Source organism: Phaenicophaeus curvirostris, chromosome 6 (genome assembly GCF_032191515.1).
Source record: "Phaenicophaeus curvirostris isolate KB17595 chromosome 6, BPBGC_Pcur_1.0, whole genome shotgun sequence".
Taxonomy (NCBI): Eukaryota; Metazoa; Chordata; class Aves; order Cuculiformes; family Cuculidae; genus Phaenicophaeus; species Phaenicophaeus curvirostris.
The window spans coordinates 16567616-16587870 of NC_091397.1; the positions used below are offsets into that span (position 1 = coordinate 16567616).

A 20255-nucleotide genomic window follows, 5' to 3' on the forward strand; every position below is an offset into this window, starting at 1 on the left:
ACGAAACAGACATGTTGCAGATTTAATTAACCCATTCTTCATGAGAAGAAAATAAAATGCACAGGAAACTTGTTGCAGAGATAGGAGTTAAAGGTAGCAGGTCTGGTTATATGGGTCAACTTACAGTTCTTCAGGAATCAGGGATAAATTACAACTTTCAAGTGACTGCTGGGCATCTCAGCTTTACTAGTTAGTGGGATGATGAGAGCTGAAGCAGTTCTTTTTTAAGAACTGCTTTTTATGGGCAGAACTGGGGGCAAAGAGAGGGGCAGTATTTTTTGTAGCTATTTCCCAGCCCCTAGATGTCCTAGACAGTGATGAAAAAAGGTGGATATAGTAAGACCAGCAGAGCAGTTTGTCAACAAGTATTGCTACACAGCATGCACAAGAGTTAATAAAATAAATTATAGACCACATTTTCTTTTCAAACAAGCTTTAAATAGTCCATATGTAACAGAATCATGTGTTACAGACAAGAAATTCTTGCTGCCAAAACACAGGGTGAGTGTTTTTCCTTGTAGTTCTTTCCGAATTACAGACTAAGGAAAAAATACTCCAAGACATTAGAGGACTTTAAAAAATAAAATTATGCTAAAAACCAGAAAAAGCCAGTAGAATAGACCGGTGAAGTACATGAACAAGTCATCAGAAGAATGTTAGTACACAGGTACTTACAAAAAACCAGACAGGAGTGAACATAAAGGCTTTAAAGATACAGATAATATGCAGGCTAGTTCAGTATCAAAGAGCAGAATGCGTAGGCTTTATTATAAACTCTGAAATTCATGCATTTGTGTGTGCAGATAAAATACACTTAAAGCCATGTATTTAAATGCCATCAAGGAGACATCTGAACCTCCTTCCCAGCAACATCAGTTGACTTCAGGGAAGAATTAAATCCAGTTTTATTTATTTTTATACACTGGCCAAATCCAAAGCCATAATGTGTAAAAGGGAACAAAGTAAAAGAAAGTGACCAGGAATTTTTCTGAGCTACTCAGAGACACTGAAGCAAAGATTCAAACCCACTTTTTGGTCATCACCATCAGTGGAATGTAATGGCAGCAACACCAGCCCGAAGAGTTCTCAGGTGTGTTTCAGAAAGTGGCTCCAAGAGTTCCAAGGGTTGAGTATGGAAAAATAGAAAATAACCTTGTAGTAGATACATACATACATAGGTGACTCTTTTCAGAAGAAAATAAAGTAGCACTACTGACTATGTGGCGATATAGAGTGGTCATTAGGATATACAAGTGAAATCTGCTTGGGGCATCTTCGCTCAGAGGAATAATTCTTCTTAAAATATAATAATAATAATAATAATACTTCTTTATACTTGCCACTTGTTAGCAATTGTTTACATCATAGAAAAATAGATAGTATTCTGTAACAAGAAATATAGTTACTTTGTTAAAATGGGCTATTTTAAACCAGCTATTATTCTTTCATATAAAGAATTCCTAAACAGCAAAACAAAAACAGGTAATACTGAGTGCAAAACAGCCAGTGGTATACTTTGCATTGGTTTGAAACACTAGTTGCCAGCTACTATAATTACACGTTCGGTACACTGTACTACAAAAGTCTTCCATCCTTCAGAAGCTTTGGGAGTTTTGCTTTTCTTCTCTCTAGGTGGCAATTAAGTATTTAATCTGAGTAAATTCAAACTCTAGAAGTAAGAAATAATTTCACAATCAGTCTTTGCCACCATTCTCTTGCATTCCTTCCTCCATGTAGTACAGTAGAACTTCCTACTCATGGCCAAAAATCCCTTAAGTTAAACAAAGTTTAGACTGTAGGTACTTATAAGTTTAGCTTATAAATTCACATTCTTTCAAAAATCAGTTCACTAATCTCCCACGTTTACATTTACACCAAAGAGAAAGCTCAAAAGCCTCACATCATGCATTTCATTGTCCCCGATGAAGACTGAAATAGAGTTCCGATAAAAACTCTTTGCCAACGGTAGGTATTAAGTCTTAACATTACAAAGCCAGATGGTTCCAATGTAGAAGTCAGATTTTTCTGTGCTCTCTGCAACAGTTTCAGATACGAATAGCTAAGTCCTAGTGGCAGTGGTAAAGGCATTATCAATACACCATGAACACCACAAGTAGAGGCAATTCCCACACATCAAAGAACAAAACTCAAACAAAAAGCACCCAGAAAAAAAATAAGTGACACATTCTTAGTAGAGCAGAAATCTCTCTGTTCTCCTCTTCATTCTTCTCACACTTTTTCAACTTTGGTGGGGTCATACATATCTAAAAAAACCCACAAGAAAACTCTGTTAACAATGTATTATGAAATCTATTCAACTTAGCTAGCTGTAGAAATAAGATATCTTTTCCCCCAGTTTTTACTAGAAGAAAGAAGCTTATACTGGATTTACAGCCTTAAAGTTACATACTACATTCTTGACCCAAATTCTGTATTTACACCAGTGTAATTCAGGTGCAACTTGGATCAAACATATGGAGACAGAATTTGGGAAGTCTTGGGTAGGTAGGAAAAGTGCATTGAATACTGAGTGATTACTTCAAGCTTGCAAATGCTTTGACATGGAGAGAAAGACATAAGATTTACACACACACACACTCCTTGTACTGAACACTAAGGACAAGTAAATGCTTGAAGCATCCTAGGAGGGTATTTAGGGCTGGCTGAAGAAGTGATGATGCATCCAGTCATCAGAGTCTTTTAATTTGATTGCAAATCCTTGGTTTCAGATTAATTCAACAGAATACAAGAAAGCACAGCTGTGTTACATCACTATGCTTAGACTGCCTCACTTCAGTCTGCAAAACTGCAGCTCAGGTTTTGAATGTTATTCACTAAAAGACTGGACTGGCTTACTGACATTGGTCTTTGTTTTCAGCCTACCTCTTGTCAGTTCACAGGACAGACCACACTTTCGTTTGTATTTCTTTTCCTGAAGCCCCAAGGACACTCTTTTCTTAGATTTTTTAATTGGATTTATCCCAACATTGGCTACAAAGTGAGCAGATATGAGCTTTTTCCTTCACGCTTATGATTCTGGGATAGGATTGCAATGAAAGGTCTTTTCCTTGTGAGATGTCTGATGTACTCTAGGCTCCTTGGGATGAACAGTCATGGTGTGGAGGAACAAAGGTTACCCACGGATGAGTATGTAGGCACACAGGGGCCTGGACAAACTGGCACTGCAGTCCGTGTTACTGTGTGCTGCTTGCTGGTCTTATGCAATCTGGGTATCTGTGCTAACCTTAAACGTTCCTCACGTAGGCTGTACTCCCACAGCTTTTGCATTTAAACAGTTGAGCATGAAAATAGTTGATCACAGAAATATCACACTAGAGTAAAACATTCACACTCAGGACTTCTAAGTTGAAGTGAGTGAATGTCTTCATTCAAACAAGCATAAAAATACTCAAAGGGAAATTTTTACTCCTGTGCACAAGTGCCCATCTGCAGCATCCAAAATCATTTCAAAGGAGAACTGGCTAAGAAATGATTTCTGGATTTGGCCCCAGTGGTTGGATTCCTGGTGCAGGATCCTTTATTCACTTCTCTTGCCCACTCTTCTCAAATTGTTAGGCCAGCCAAGAAAGGAGTCTGCGCCAGAAACACCTCAGTTTTCAGAATTGCTTATTGCTACTCAGTCTCTTCTGACATTTCCAAACATCAAGAACAGACACCACATGAATGTGAAAAAAACAAGAGGAAAAATTGTTTTGAGGGCTAGTGCACTCCATGATAATGCTGCATCTTTCTAAGTTTAATGCACTGATGGTGTGGGAAGATGCCTCTAATGCAGCAACATTTTTTTCAATTGTAAATATTTTGCCACCTAAACTGCTAGAACATACGATAAAGGTGAACCATTCTGTGTGAGGTTGACCTAAGAATAAAAATGGATTCACGTTTCAGAACCTGGTTTTCCTAAGGTCAGACACACTAATAGAACTCCCCACAGAATTGCAGGCGTTCACTGTTTCAGGGAGTGGGCAGTGGGAGTAAAGCAGGCAGCAAGACAGGGAGCCTCCACATGGCTGTTCATTCCTTGAGAACTTACCCACACCCTCAACACCTAAAACAAGGACACAAAAGGGCCAGACTTCCAGGATATATCACAGTTCTGGGGGACACACTGGCGTTTTAGCACTGATACAGAAATGTTTATTGAATGCTTGGTTAAGCTCATTTGAAATGCTGTCTACAGAAACAAAGCCAGATCAGCAGCCTCACAGAAGCAGTCCTCAAACAGCAAAGGAGAGAAGACATCCAGTGCATTTGGGAATATTCAGAGGTATTTTTCTAATGCCAGTATTTGCATAGTAAGATGAGCTTCTTATACTGAGTTCCAGCAGAGCTCTTACTCTGAGATGACTGTTCATCTGCCAAGTTGCATTATACATGTGAAAACCTGTTTCTGCTAAGAGCTCCAGCCTCTGTGATAGGCCCAGTCTGCAGTCATAAGACTAACATCGCCCTACCTCATTCCAAATAGAATGGTCTTTAGCAATATTTTCTCTATAAATGCAACAATTACAATGGTCTTCCAGGATTAAGTCTCTTTTTAGCTTTCAATGGTACCAGTGAGCTAGTCTGGAAGTTGGAATGAGAGTTAATAGATGCTTCTCTATAAACATCAATCTTCGGTCCTGCCCCATTAACCTCAGGTGAAGATCTTATGGCTGTCAACAAATCAGAGTCTCTTTGGATGGGAAGAAGCCACTGTAGGAGATGCCATTCTCCCCATGTGAGTGTGTGTTACCCTGCAGTACCGGATGGGAAGAGCAGGAAGGGACATCCACACTATTCAGATGTAGAGAGGGCTGTTACAACTGTGAGGGAACTGCTGCAATGGGAACACACCACAGAATACAGGCCCGCCATTGTCAGCAAGAAGGATAAATTTGGACCTAATTTACTGCAGAATGACTCTTCAATAAAACACACACAATCTGTTTTGATACATCCCTGAAGTTATGTCACCACAACAGCTATTTTCTTCACTCCAGCAGAAACCCTATGGAAGGAAAGCATATGAAAAGCATGTGGGGCGTACTAGACCTGATGAGTACAAGGAAGCTGAATTAGCCTGTTTGGAAAATCTGGTCTAGAAAAATACAGTTCAGAGCAGAAAGAAACACGGAGCTTTGAGATACAGAAAAAAAAACACAAAGGGAAAGACTGCAAGATTGCAGGAGCCGATACTTAAGAGCTCATACAAATATTTTTATTCAGATGGAAATATATAAATCCAGTTTAAAGTATACTCCATTTGATTTGAGTCTCCTTGTACTGGAAAACTGTGAACAGATTTATTGATGAGATCTAATGAATAACCAGTGCAGATTTCAAGGTACAGTGTCAGCCGTTACAGAGAGGATGGAGAAAGGAAGGAGAAGATTAATATTAATTTAGCAACTTTCACGCCATACATTTGCTGACTCCAATTAATTTAATGGACTGGACAGGTGGCCTGCGAGATTTATCCCCTTACACAGATCTATGGCAACAACTGACTTCCAGTTGTTCAACACAATGCCATATGAAAACAGTTTCGGAGAGAGAACAGCTCATGTTGCTTTGGGGATGCTTATGGACTACACAAGTTTAAAAAAATTATGAGAAATGAGGAACACCAGAAAAAAAGGTGTTCACTGGAAAAATCAACCTTGCATTTGACCTGGGGATAACAATTATCTTAACATCTGATCTGGAAAATATTCATGAGAGAATTTTACAGGCCCCTTAACGCAGCCACTTCCCGGAGGCTTCACAGGAGAACATCAGATTTTTATTTTTAGTTTCTTCTGAACTCTGATATAATACATGTCTACTTAAGGATTAGAGAGGAAAGAAATGGGTATTCAGGGAGAGGCTATGATTAAATCACCACGAGTTCCCAAACACTGGCACTAGAGTGACTATCTTTGAACTTCACCGCTTGAAGCTGGCCATTCCCTGAAACAATTAGACAGAGATAAGGCCTCAGGGAGTTCTCCAGTCTCTGTGAATGAGTTTCAGTATCACAAGTGAGTTTCACAGTAACTTCTCCTAAAATGGGATCAGTGAACACTCATGTCATCTCTTCCACGGGGAGAGCAATGGGGGCGGCAACCAGACGGGGGTAGTACCACCTGCAGTGTGTTACTATTTGAGTAGCATTACGTGGGCACAAGCAAACCGATCATGCCCATTATGTAAGGAAACGGTACCCACTTGGAACTCCCATAATAGCGACTTACCTAAAGAAAAATCTCTGTCCATCTTCTTCTTGTCCATTCCACCTAAATATCCATTTTCACTTAGAGAGATAACATGCTTGGAAACAGACCCTGAGCTTGCCAGTTTGCTTCCTCTCTCCTCTTGTACTCTTGACAACTTCTCCTGATCCACCTCCTCTCCCGGGTCTACACTCTTAATGCTCAGACGTCTCATCCGGGACACAGAGTCAACTTCTTTCATTCGCACTAAGCGATCCATGACAGTCCGGCTCGGTGGAGAAGTGAGCTTGCCTTGGAGAGTCTCTATCACTTTTGAGGTGCTTCTCACTCTCTTTTCCAAATGTGGATACGCAGCTGACTTGCAAACCAAGTTTTGGTCCTCACCTTGGCTGGGACTCATGGGTCTTTCAGGAACTTGCTCAGCTACCTGTGGTTTAGTGTTGGCTTCCTGATGAGTGGTCTGGCATTCATCAGGGTATAAAGATTGCCCTCCTGCTCCAACAAAGAGAGCACTCTCTGTCCAGCCACACTTTCGTCTGCCTTCATAAGAACTATCTTTTTTACCTACTTTGTCACTTACTGCATTCCCCACTGATGACTCAAAGACCTGGGCACCATTTGCAGGGCTAGTGCCTGGGTGGGGCCCAACATGGTCCTCTGGAAGGAGAGACTCCACCGCTATATCTATACCTAAAATTCTTGCAGCTCGTGCCTGCAACGACTCATTCACAGGGATTTCCACAGCATTTGTATTTGAAATGTGATCAGAATTGTTAGCACCAGGTCCTGGGGCTACATCAAGCCCCACTGACCTCAAATCTGGCTCCGAATGCCCTTGGTTCCTCTTTGTTAGAGACAAGCGTACCACTGAGCCTCTCTCTAATATTGTATCATTTGTGGGAGTTGCACCTTTGCTCAGTTTAACAAAGTCCAAGTAATTCTGGTCTTCACTCATCTCCTGTAAGACAGGATTATTGAAAGGATTACTGTTGCATGAACTGCTTGGGCTACTGGACAAAACTCTCTTGAGAGGCTCCACAGGAACTGGCTGCTTGCTTGTTCTGCTCTCAGCTTCCCCCATCTTCATTTCTGTTATCAGACTTCCATCTGCTGGCCTGATTCCTTCATTGCTCCCTCCTGGCTGTGAAGAGCCTTGAGAACCAACGCAACCCAGCTCACCACCATGCTCTGTCCCCAAACTCCAACTTTCAGACTTACTTTTAACTCTCCCTGACTTAAAAACAGGCACCTCTGGCATAATCATTTCTGATTTCCCACCATGTTTTGGCTCTTGGTTCGACTTCTCATTTCTGGATGCCCTCCTCTGTGTAAGGGCACCTGCCTGCAGAGGAGCCGCAGCACTTTCCAAATCTTCTTCACTGCTTGTACTCTCTTCCTGCCCTTGCAACTCCTTGTTAAAACTTTCTAGCTCACTTATTGCATCCCAGGGACGGCGACTTACAGGCTTCAACAGGAACTGCCCGAACAGCTCTTTACTGTTGCACAGAGTCCTTGTTTCGCCCTTAACCACATCTCCTTTGAAAAGAAACCCATCTTCCCTCTCCTGGGCAGCCCTGGGCTGGCTCTGGCGGGCTTTCGGGGAGGGGGACTGAAGGACTGAAGTGACAGTCCTAGAAAATGCACTGTTGCTAGACTGGCTGAGGTACATCTGACCCTTCATGCTGTAAGCACTTTGCCTGCAGGTTCTCGCATTGGAAGGGAACCCTCCCTGTTTTGACCCTATCGTGGATGCTGTACATCCAACGAGGTTCGGAGACAGCAGGTTGTTACTACTGGGCTGCCCAGGCTTTGCACCATGGGAAAATTGTGGGCTATTAGGTTCTTCGGTAAAACTGGTCTGTGTCTGCTGGTCTTTGTACTGATCACCTGGCCAGGAGCCAGAGTATTTGAGCTCTCTGTGTTTTGCAGGCTGAATAAATCTGAGGTCATTCATTTGTTTGAACTCTTCTGGTCTCCACAGCTCTTGTTTTTGTAACTCATTTTTATTGGTCATGCTTCCTGTAAGCGCTTGTAACTCCAAGTCCGTTGAAGACATACTTAAGAGACTTTGTTCTTGCAAAGCCCCATTGTTATCAAACCCATTCTTATCAGGGCTCTGGGTTATGTTGTTGTTCCTATCTGTATCTGGCAGATTGGATTCTGATTTAACTGGGACAGAGACCAAACAAAATATAGTTTCATTCATTTTTTTCTTTGAACTCTTTTTGCTCTGCATCCCAGTTCCAGGTTCAAACTTTTTCACTTTTGTAACAGTCTCACAGGTGCTGTCCATATGTGAATTTCTTACAGCAAGTTTGCCTTTTGTGTACTCCACACTGGCTTCATTACGGGGGCTGTGATTAGTTGTGCTACAACTGTCTCTTTGGTCCAGCAAGGCACAATTTTCCTGATCTTGGATGGATGGTGCCAACCATCTGTTGCTATGGGTCAAACTGTCAGATGTTCTTTCTCCCTTTGCAATATCGGACAAGTTTGATGTATCCAAAAAGGCACTGTTGTACTGTACTTCAAGATCTTTCTCCCACAAAGCACCAGAACTGGGACTACATGCATTTTCAGTGTATTTAGTGCTGTTCTGCAGACCTTCTGGTGGTGCAAGCTTAATATGTCGTATCCGAGGATCATCAAAGGGAATATACTGAACAGAACGCAGGTAGTCAGCAGGGCACCTTGCATGGCTTGGTTTCCCATGAGGAAGATGGTTGTCTTTGCAAGGGTCACTCTCCACTTCAAAAGTATTCACAGCTGGTCGTTGGCAGGAGACAACCTGCTGATCGCTGCTGGCATACGTGTCGGTGTTAGGCACTTCACTGAGGGCATGCGGGGTCACGTTTTTGTGAGGTGGAGATTTGTAAGAAGGAGGAGGTACATAGACAGGGGGCTCCAAACCAGAGTCTTGAATGCAAGCATCTTGCCTTGGCTCATTAACTTTGGCTAAGTAGGAGATGGGTTCGTCTTTCTGGTAACCCACAGTTTCTGCAGGGGTTCTCGTCTGCCGCTGCAGTTCATAGGATGGAGGCTTCAGAGGTCTCCCATACTTAGGTTTCACCAAAGGAAGGAAATGGCCTCCTGTTTCGGGGTGCTTGGCTTGTTCCACACTCAGTTTGGTCAGGGGATAGCAGGGGGTTTTAGTTACATTGAGTGAGTTGTTACTGTTGATGAGGGAGGGCATTTCCACACACCTCATGCTCTCTGGTGAAAGGACCCTTGGCAATGACTGCGATTTCCCCTTGTTACGAGTGCTCAGTTCATTGTCCCCCAGGGTCAGGGAATAAAGCTCTTGAAGCAGCTTCTCCCTATCACCCTCGGACATTTGCCTCCCTACCTTTTTTGGCTGGTTCCAGCTTTCCATTCCCAGACTTTGCCATTTGCAATCACTGGACATTTTGCAGCTCTCCTGCAAGCCGCTTCTTCTGACATACCCTGCGTCTGTCGCCACCTTCAACTGACTCTCCTTGGGGTGCCGAGGTACCCCTGGGGCTGCAGGCAGGCCTTTCATTTCCATGCTGCCTTTCTGGGAATAGCTCAAGAGCACGCTAAAGTCCTGTCCTCGTCTTCTCCAGTAGGCAAGGTCTTTATCAGTCTTGGGCTGGGAAGACCATGCTAATTGAGGTCTGTCATAAACCCTGAAAAAAGAAATGCAGTGTCACAGACAGTTTGCAGAGATGCCCTTTCTTTCCCTTATGGGTAAGGTCATTAGGAGGTCAAATGTTGAGTTATGCCAATGGGGTTTGTGTAATCTATATGCAATCAGATGACTTCATGATTTTAATGAGAGGATTTAAAAGTCAGTCATTAATATGAGTAAAGGAAGGGATTGATGCTTGTCTAGCATGTTATTAGCTATGCAAAGCTGTTAGAAAGAGAAACAAGTGTACACAGTTACATGCTGTGAAAGCATGCATAGACCTCCTTGACAGACACCAGAAAAACAGAAATGATTGTGTTGAACTTAGTTCTGCATTCCACTACATCAGAATCTATAGACATCAAGGGGACTATTGTGGTACGCATGTTTAATAGAAATCTAAAGCTAAAAAGCAGAGGTAAAGAGAACAAGTAGAGGGCTATTTCATAATATGTACTTTATAAGAAACATGATTTGCATCCTAGAATAAAAGCTGAAACTAAACATGTCATTTCCAGCATTGATTCTTCTTCACCTTTCCAAGGGAATTAATTTTTTCAAAGTGCTTAGGATGAAATGATATGTGCCACAACAGTGATGATATACCAGCATAGTTCTGATAATGATGGAACCAATATTAAAAAGCCAATATACCTCAAGAGAGGTAAAAACTCTTAAATATAAGAGAGGTTAACTTCAGTAATTTATTACTGAAATATGAAAGACATTAGACATTTTATTGTGGATTAGAAATTCAGAACACAGATTTACACAAACAGAACAGGTTCTTTATGTGTTCTGGACAGACTGCAAACTGTGTATATTGCTACAGATCAAAATTGGTGCCCTTCTATATATAAACAGGTAATCTACTTGAACTATGTTTCACTATTCTTGTACCTAAGGTGTCCAACAATATATCTGACTTTATACTGTGTGGCTGCCACCAGCATAAGACTGGAAAGAAAAATCAAAATTGACAGAAATAGGACAAGTATGTAGACAGAACCCAAGAATTTCTTTCTTCTCCCTCCACCCCAACACCCCAAGGTATATATATATGTATATATATATATATATATAAGCAGTATTATCTGGCTCTTTTTTACTAAAAACAATGATCTAGTTAAATAGTAGTTTGGGAAAACATAATACAATTCAAAATTTGGAATGAAAATTAAACAATCCGAATCCACAGTTATTTTATCTTATGTATATTAACTTCATCCTATAATAGTTTAAAACCCAAACTGGGATAAGGACCACCTTGTTCATAGTAATTCAACTGAACTAAGACTTAATATCTGAACAAAATGTTCTGCCTCTGAAGCACAAAGTACAGTTTGATTCCTGAACCCCAGGAAGTAATAAGACATCTTCATTAATCAGGGAGATATAACAGGACACTTCCTGTATCGGAAATATGCTGCCTTCTTCCAGATTACCAAATCTACTTTTGCATCTCATCTGCATGCTGCTATGGCCCCATTTGTATCTGTGTTTACAAAGCAAGTTAAGAAATAGGATCTAGTAATAGTGAGGAGAGAATAGACAGATCACTGTTTCTGTTTGATGTTGCCCAACATCATAAAAGAGTCTACAGAAATTGTAGCAAATACAGAGTCATTTAAATTCCAAGATCAGAAGAGACCACTATGATTATTAAGTTTGACATCTTGCTCAAAGCAGGCCATCAGACAGCCACAAAATGATTCCTGCTTCAATGGTAGCATGTCTTTTAGAAACACATCTAAAAATCTTGATCTTTAAATTTCCAGAGAAATTGTTGCAAAGCTTAATTCACCATTAAAAAAAAACTAACCAAATTCTTATCAACCCAAATATAAAACCATTAGGGGAAGGAGGTATGGTAGACCTCCTAATAATACTGAGATTTGCAACAGTTGCAACTAGCAACACAGGAATGAAATGGATTGGCTGTTTAAAGGGTTTAATAGGAAATCAGGAATAGAGAAGAAAGCATTACTGGACTCTTTCCTAGGAAACCACCAAATCAGAACAGTTTTGCTTAGTTTGATTTTTTAAAAACAAACAAATCCCAAGCTCCTACATTCATAAAATAAATTAGCCCTAAGTTAGGACAAGTTCAGTTACAGAAAGGATCTTCTTCCGTTTATTAAAAGTTATTTAAAAGATTACATTTATTTTTTAAAGATTGAAATATTAAGAACTAGGCTTCAGTAATGAACTTCAGAATGTGACACAATCCACCATGTAACCTGTACTATGTCATCATTGCAATGTGAGTGCAGAAAAGACATTTAAAAGGAGGTATTGAGAGCATTGTAAACATAATCTTTTCTATGATCTACTCACAAGGTGGACAATAGCAGTATCTCCAGCTCTTGGCTCAGGTGCTAGAGGTGGTTACACAGACTACCTATATTGTGAGCCCCATAAACCTCTGGATAGGACTGCGCCGCAGGAAGGGGATGCTTGACCATCCCCGCAAGGACCCTCCAGCTTAGCTCCACCCTAAAGACTCCTTTGCTCCCAAGGTCGGAGAGCAGCTCCTGCACACCTGCACACAGCCAGCATAGCAGGCAGGCAGAGAGGGAGGCAGGGAGCAGGCAGTGGGGCAGCACAGCACAACCACACTGCTTGTAGCCACAGCTGCAGCACAGACTACCTCCTTCCAGGGCATATGAAACTTTTGGGTCTTGCAATCAAATGAAGTGGTGAGAAAGGAAGCATCCAGGAGCCACTCCAAGTTCAAAATGCTTCACGACAGCCTCAGCAATGTTACATCTCTATATGGTGAAAACCAGTCATACTGAACTCTTTGCGTCCATGATATATTATCAATGAAAGGACTGCACAGTCCCCCTTAGCAGCAGCTATTCTCTGACCATGCCACTACACAATTCTGTCTCACTCCATGATACGCCAGTGCTGGCACATGAAGAAATGCACACCTGGATACGGCAGCTTGCAAGTGCTTCACAGCTGAGAGGGATGCCAAGGATGGAGCTGTCCCATGGGACCAAATAGGAAGATTTAATTGCCGCAGACAGAGCAGCCCATGGTACCAAGGATGTAGATTTTAACATTATGTACTCTTTTCTAAAAGGTCTGCTTCTAACAAATATCTTTTTTGCTGTCATAAAGTGCTTTGAATTGATTCTATTTAAAATTATTCCAATGAATACCACTAAAAAAAATAAACTATTGCTAGCTTTCTACGAATTTGCAAGAACTGAGGCCAATCATGCCCATCCTGCACCATCTGCATGACTGCATTTCACTGAATTGCCAATCTCAGAGCAATGGGATGAAGGTGCCCAGCATCCCCAGGGCAATGTTGGACCAACAGGACCTTGCACTGAGCCACAGAACAGGGCTAGAAGTGAAGGTGCACAGGCCAGGGCATGAAGTCAAAACCCTGCAGAATGAGGCCACTGCAAGGCTATCTAGCAATACCATGGGAGCTCCTGTCCCCATTTCTGGCTGCCAGCATGCTAGTGTTATGCACACTGCAGTTCAGGGTGAGCAAGCCACAGGCACTGGGACAGACCTTGTTCCCAACAAGAAGGCACTGTTAAACTTCCAGGATTTGGTAGCAAAGGGGGAAATTTTTCAGAGGGCTGTTCTGAACACTGGCAGCTTCTGTTCTGTTTTGAGATCTTATCCTCACATTATCTCTTCCAAGCCTCAACACTGGGAAACACCAGTACACTTTTCTAATTTTTTCATCAGGTAATCTCATTAATGATGCTATCTATTTATCTCTAAATTTGCTAGCTACCAATATAGTTCCTCCCACACAAATGGCTAAGCAAAGTGCCTCTTCTCTTCACTCAGAAGCAAAGCAGGAGGGAATTCTCCTTCTGTGAACCCTCTCATCTTTACCCATAGGGTCAGCTTTCCCATTTTCTTTGCCTTGTCTCCTCTTCCAAACCTTTACTGGGTGGCCTCCTAATGTTCAGTTAAGCATGGACAGCCAGGACAGCCCTCCCACCATCTGCTCCCCCAGGCTTTGCCTGAAGAACGATAGGATGGAGCAAAACATCACTTCCCCACACTGCCAGGGCGTCGTTCCCCCTTTGCAAACAGCAGGCAGTGTGATGTGCCCACATACAGTTGCTAAGAAGCCTCTCTCCTCCTCCTCAGCAGGGATTGATCATCAGAACGGTTCCAATGAGTGGAAATAACAGCATCATCCCCTGCTGTCATGGAACATCCTGAGCCCTGCAAACTTGTCTGTGAAGGCAGCAATGAGGTGGGCAACATCACTCATTTCTGTGGTGTTTGGAGGGTGATGAGTTCTTCTACATCAGCAGTCTGAGCATGAGTGTGGTATAGTTAATTCCTCATCTGAGGACCCTGGGTCATGGTCCAAATTGCTATGGAGCCGGTCAAGGTCTGTGAAGGTAGTTGGGACACAGATTGCCTCTCTTGGCCTTCTCCTGCCGCTGTTCCACACTGGGAGGGCAGCACCAGGAGATGGTTGCAAGAAGCCTATGATGTCCAAAAAGCAGTGTTTTCATGCACAACTTTGCTAGGTGGTTGTCCCCTCTTCAGGCCCAAATTGTCACCAAGTCTCTGCAGCGTGCAGTTCTGTCCCAGCGTGAGAGCCAGGAACCTGTTTCCTGTAACACTCCAGAAAAGAGACAGTGAGACTAAAAGCCCTGGTCGAGTTCACTACAGCCCACCCATAGCAGGCCAAAACATCCCAAAATGAGCAATCATAAAAATCTTCTCCTCAGTTTTAAAACAGCTGACACTTGCATGGCAGCCCTGTGCCTTGGCTGCTTCCCCAGGGCAGGGGAGTGGGCCTGGAGAGGTCTGTCACCCTGGAGCTCAGCAACCACAACGCAGGTGCTGCAGCACTGGAGCTGCAGGCAGCTTTCCTATATCTGGCCCATAGAGCTTGCTCCTCCTTTTCTGTACCAGCAGGAGAGTGGCAGCATCACTCTGCACAACAGGTACTTTTTACATCTAGGGATGGCAAGAAAGGGACACCTGATACTAAGGTTTTCCCTTGTTCATAGTTGCTAGTGCCCTGTAGCAGTTCCTGATAGGCTCACTGGGAATCAGTTTGCGGTAACAATAATAGTAAGAAAAGATTTCTACTTTTGTGACAAAGCCACTTTGAGGGCTGCATTCCCTATTTCATGGAGAAAAGCCACTTTTAAAAATGAAGATTTAATATTTAACTATGCTGGAGACTGACAGGCTTCGCCCCTTACATTCTTAGATGTTAGAAAGAGACATTTAAACTGTCAGAGAGCATTATTTTGTATTTAGCCTACACTAGCAGTTAGATACCTCTGCCACATCTGAGATATGGGGCAGATAGGTGAGCCCCTACAGATGCACCAGGAGAGGTGGGATGCAGAAAGGCTGGAGCCCTTCTACCCTGCCATGCACCAACACAGGCTCTGCCTTACAGGGCCTGAGAGCAGCAGCACAGTCGGTGCTTCCAGCCTTCCACAGCCATATCGTCTTCACACCAGTTTTATTCTGTGCTGTGAATTCAGCCAAGCATCGCCCTCTTTGACACACTTGAGCACTCTCTTCCTCTGCTTCAAAACTTTTTTCTCTTTCATTCTTTTTCAGTATTTTTTTCTCACTTTACAGTTGTCCAGTTTACTTCACCCAAAACACACCATGAAGGATCCTTCTTATTACCTTCAAACCTGTGTCCCCTCCTCCCTTCTCCAGAAGGTATAGGTCCATCTGGGGACCTTCACTGCAGCTGGGACCTGCTGCCATAGGACTGCTTCACATCTCTTTCTGCCCATTATCCTAACTGGCAGCCAGGAGCCATTCCTGCTCCAGGCAGGCAGGCTTACAAGGAGAAGAGATATGAAGGGAAAGAGCAGATGAGCCTAGCAGTCAGAGACACGTGCCTTTGCCACGTGTTACTGAAGGTCTTCGTAACAGGACAACCTCCCAAGCCAGCTGCATTTTGCCCAGCTTTCAGTTTCAAGCCCATTCGGCAGGAGGAAGGGGCTTTTCCTCATAAACTATCATCATTCTTGGGCTGACTTCCAGTTCTGCTCTAGCCCCTTTCCTTTGTTCATCTGCAGCACTCAAATAGCCGTAGAACAATGGCCGAGCCATGGTGTGTACACACAGCTCTTCCTGCCCAGCCTGCCCCTGCCCCAGTACGCACGTACTCCACAGTAAGCAAGCCACGGTTGTACAAGCACATTTTATGGAGGGACTGCAACAGCTTCTACTGGGTTTGAGCTATTTTAAAAAGAAATATACAGGAACCTTCTCATGTTTACTCCATGACAGTGGCCTTAAAAAAAAAACAAAGAAAGTCTTCAGCGTGTACAGGAACACCCATTGAGAGCTGCACAAAACTGAGCCTAAGCATGTGTGTGGTAGAAGACAGGTTCAGAGTTTTTAAAAATGAAGAAGAGGAAGAGCTTTTGCCCCCTTTTTTAATTGTACTTGAACTAAGCTTTTCTAAGCCCATCAGAAAGGCCTTTCTGATACATACCATACTAGTAAATGAAATTTCCCATACCTCGCCACTTCCCAACATCCTAGTAATCTCAAAGACCTTGCGCTAGCAGAACGAATGGATGAGCCACTGCTTCACATAGGTTTCCAGTGCATGGAAATGATCACAAGTATGGGAGCAGGAAAAGATCACAGGAAGATGGTGTCAAGGGTTAGATTCATGCTTAGTCATCTGTCAGGACCAAAAGAAAGAGAAAGCAAAGCCATGGCATGATGCTGAAACTTACCCCCCTTCTGAAGTATGAAAAGTGGACAAACCCTGACGGTCATGGTGGCAACCAGGACCTGCTTGCCTCCCGTGGCTCCCATGGCTGCTTTCAGTGCTGCTTGAGCTGGTTTTCACCAGAGGTTTCTTGCTATGAGCTCCACCTCTTGATTCTGCCTCAAATCCATTCAGCATTCTCTGAGCAGATCTGTTCCCTGTGATTTCATGCCGGTATCCACCATATCTGTTCTCATATGAAACAGGCGGATTTTTTGACAATTTGTATCCATGAGAAATCAGGAGGTCCTCGACACTGAACATGTTGTGCTGGTTCCACTCACAGCTGTGCCATCAGAATGCACTTTCCAGCAGGATCCATCACTGGAAAACAAAACCAAAAACAAATAGAAGGGTTCTTTAAACAAGGAAAAACATCTTTGATCAGCTGGTAGGTTGCTGAAGCTGAGAGTCTCACCTCCCAGCTTCCATCTTCCATCCTTACAATAAAACAGATGAAGCAAAGTGCATGCAGACACTGATGAATCATGTGCTGACCTTCCCCAGAGAATACACCTCCATGCACTCAGCCAAGCAGCAGATGCCGTGCTGCTGCTGACTCAGTCTGTTCACTGAAGAATTCACTGGTGATTGTAGCTTTCAGATTTCACTAAGAGATCTCAAAAAAATCTTTGCACCGGAGGCAAGCCCACAGTTTGAGTCAGGCATTTCCTCAAAAAAAAAAATTTCCCAATCATGGAAAGATGTGTTCTGTATTACGTTTTTAGTTGCTGTAGGAGGAGGAGGCAGGTTGCAGGGCAATATGCCTCTCCCTACAGCTCTGCATATTCAAATTAAGAAAAAATGTTCACATGAACAAGGACAAAATACGCATGAGAACAAAAATGAATTATGCAACCACATGAGAAACCCAGGTAATGTCATGCAATACCCCAGATGAACAGTCCTTTTTAAAGGCTACTTTCATTTTGGCCTGCTGGCCTGTTGGAAATCAGTAATCCTCAACTGGAATAATACAAACTCGAAAATTTTAAGTATGGTCTATTTTCACAGCACACATCCACTCCATAAAATGACTGGAAACAACCTGAGATGCCCATGTCTACTGTGTCCCAATGATTTTCAAGCCAAAGGACAGGCAAGATTTTTCTTTCCAGTGACAGCCCTCAATTCTTCACTGACTACAGCAGAGATTCAGCAAACTGAATTAGTTGGCTGGAAACAATCTCTATTGTCTACGCCACTCTTGCAGCTTGTTACAGCAATTATGGAATGCCCATTCTTCTAGAGTTTTAAAATGAGTGGAAGGTAATGATCTATTCTGTAGGTTGTGCACAGCAACAAACCCATTCTGGTGTATTCCTCCTTGCTTAAACTGTGTTACAGAAGAAAGAAAGGGGGAAAAAAAAGGTAGATAAAAAAGAAGTAAATCATACTGAAATAGATTGATTATGTAAAACATAAAACACTCAAGATGATTTTTCCTGCATGTAGAGTTCATTTAACATGCCTGGTGAATACCATGTGTCCTTAGTAGTAGCAGGTCTTCCTGAGGGACAGGAGCCCAGCATTGGCAGCTGCTTAAAAGGACATAGATCATCTCTGCAAAGAAGAGCAAGCGCATTTTCTACACTGGGCTTTCTTGGGCAACAAGAAAGGGAGAACCCTCTTCACTGTTGTTTATAATAATTGCCTTTAGATAGAGCAACTACTGAGATGGCTGCTACACATTTATTAGTACAGAATCTCCCAGGCTATATATAGGCAGGAGTTGATGGGTTGGCTTAGCATACAAACCAATTTCTGTGGAGCAGCATTCCATGTATTAATGGCCACTTTGTGCCTATCCAGCAGCCCATGCATATTCTGCTCCCACCCTGTCTCGTGGATGCTCTGCAGACTGTGGAGCCGGTATGACCAGCCACTCTGGGCCAGTCTGGTGTGTGGTTCCTGGGCACACAGGGACCCACCAGCCGCCTCTGCCCTGCACTGCCTACAGCAGCCACAGCATTTGCCCAAGGATAGTGTGAAAAAACATGAACATATTTTATGCAGAACCATAATTTAACTGGTAACCTGGAACGCTGCAGAAGTGGCTTTTCAACCTGAGAGCCTGCTGAGCACCTAAACTGGTTTGTCTCTGGAGCTTAATGAATCCCTTCTCCACACACCCTTTCAAAACAGAGAAATAAAGTATACTTTGCTAGAAACAGGACTCCAAATTCCCAGTAAGTGAGCCAACAGTAAGTGCAAGCAGGCAGAAAGCAGGGAGGAGCAAGACCCTTCCCGCCTGGAAGCAAGGGAAGGCTTTGTAGATTATTTTTGAATGCTGACCTGAAAGGCTGATTTTCCATCCACCCACCACCCTGGACTGTGCAAGGAACCAGGTACAAGGGAAACAGCTGGCTGCTAGAGCTGTTCAGCTTCTAAGAAGAGAAAGATCCAATGTGACTACTATAAGCAGCAGAAAGCCCATTGTAGCACTCACAGGTGCAAGGAAGAAATGGCTTTTCCTGCTGCCATTGTCAGGCTGGCTTGGAGTGCAGCTTAACCCTCTCTCTGCCACTCGCTGCAGCCATGGTGCCATCAAAAAGGCAAAGGTGAGTGGGCAAGAAGCCTCCAATCCATGAGGTCTACTCTGATCCTACTTTTGGCACTGGTGGTAAAAAGCAACGGGGTGAAAATGCACTGTGAGGAACTGGTGTGACTATCTCCTCCTGTTCTGCAAATTTATCACATGTGGAAAGAAGGAAAAACCCTGCAGTGCTACAGGCAGTGGGAAGGCCCAGTTGGGAACAGGACATTATAACTATGCCCATTGCAGATCAGGAATGCAAACAAAGAAGGCAGAGTAGCCAGCACCCCTCTGCCTGCTGAACTGCCCTCAGCAGGAAGACCCCTGATTAGCTCTCTCCAGGTGCACCAGAAAGAGAAATTCTCCACGCCCCAGGAGCTGGTAGCAATGATGGCCAGCAGCTACTAGCTGGGATGCTGTCAGGACACATGCCTCGAAGGGTTGTGCAGAAGTCACAGGCAGGTATTGTTCCCCTGCATTTGATCTGGCTGGAGGCAGGGGAGCCAGAGGCCCTGCTCAAGCAAAGCCTGCAGGACATCAAGTATGTCAGGACCTGACGTCTGCAAGGACGCTGGCCAGCTTTCTAAATCTGGCTGCAGTGCTGGGATGCTCTTCCCACCCTTCCTTAGATAAAGAAATCCAAAAAATAAAATCAAAGGGATTGTATTGGCAGGAGTAACAAAACCATTGCTGCAGCACTGTCTTGTAAATAATCTGTCAGACTGGGCCAAAGAGTAAAGGCTGTGCAGAGCTTCCAGTCTGAGAGAAGATCAACAATGCTGGAAAACAGTTTGTTTTTCCAGCACTCATTTGTTTTGTTTGCCAATGACATCAGTGCTTTCTGATAGGGTTTGCTTCCTGAGGATGCCTGCTATCTCACCAGTGTTTCCGACTTGTCCCTGTCAACCGGTAAAACTCCACATTACACTGGAAATGGGGGCCAAGCTTTTCTCTGGAATCTTCTCGGCAGCACTCTCAGATGCAAAAAACCAAGCACAGGCTGACTGGTGGAAACCAGCATCAGCCTCAGCACAAGCAGACACAATGGGGGCCTGCAGCATCGGCAAGTGTGACACAATAGAGATGGAAACATCA

At 43.4% G+C, this 20255-nt stretch overlaps 1 protein-coding gene across 3 annotated transcripts in view; it reads right to left on the reverse strand.

Moving 5' to 3' along the window:
* Window positions 1-416: 416 nt before the first annotated feature.
* Window positions 417-20255, reverse strand: part of JCAD (junctional cadherin 5 associated) — a 65434-nt gene continuing 45595 nt past the window's right edge. The window contains exons 2-4 of one of the 3 annotated variants that reach the window (XM_069859431.1): window positions 16590-16948; window positions 6237-9862; window positions 417-2264 (exon numbers count right to left, since the gene is read on the reverse strand). In XM_069859431.1, coding sequence (XP_069715532.1) covers window positions 2230-2264; window positions 6237-9862; window positions 16590-16888 — 3960 coding nt within the window. In that variant the 5' untranslated portion in view covers window positions 16889-16948 and the 3' untranslated portion in view covers window positions 417-2229. Of the gene's footprint in view, window positions 2265-5996; window positions 9863-16589; window positions 16949-20255 lie in introns of those variants that run through there. The other 2 variants (XM_069859432.1, XM_069859430.1) reach the window with 2 other exon arrangements.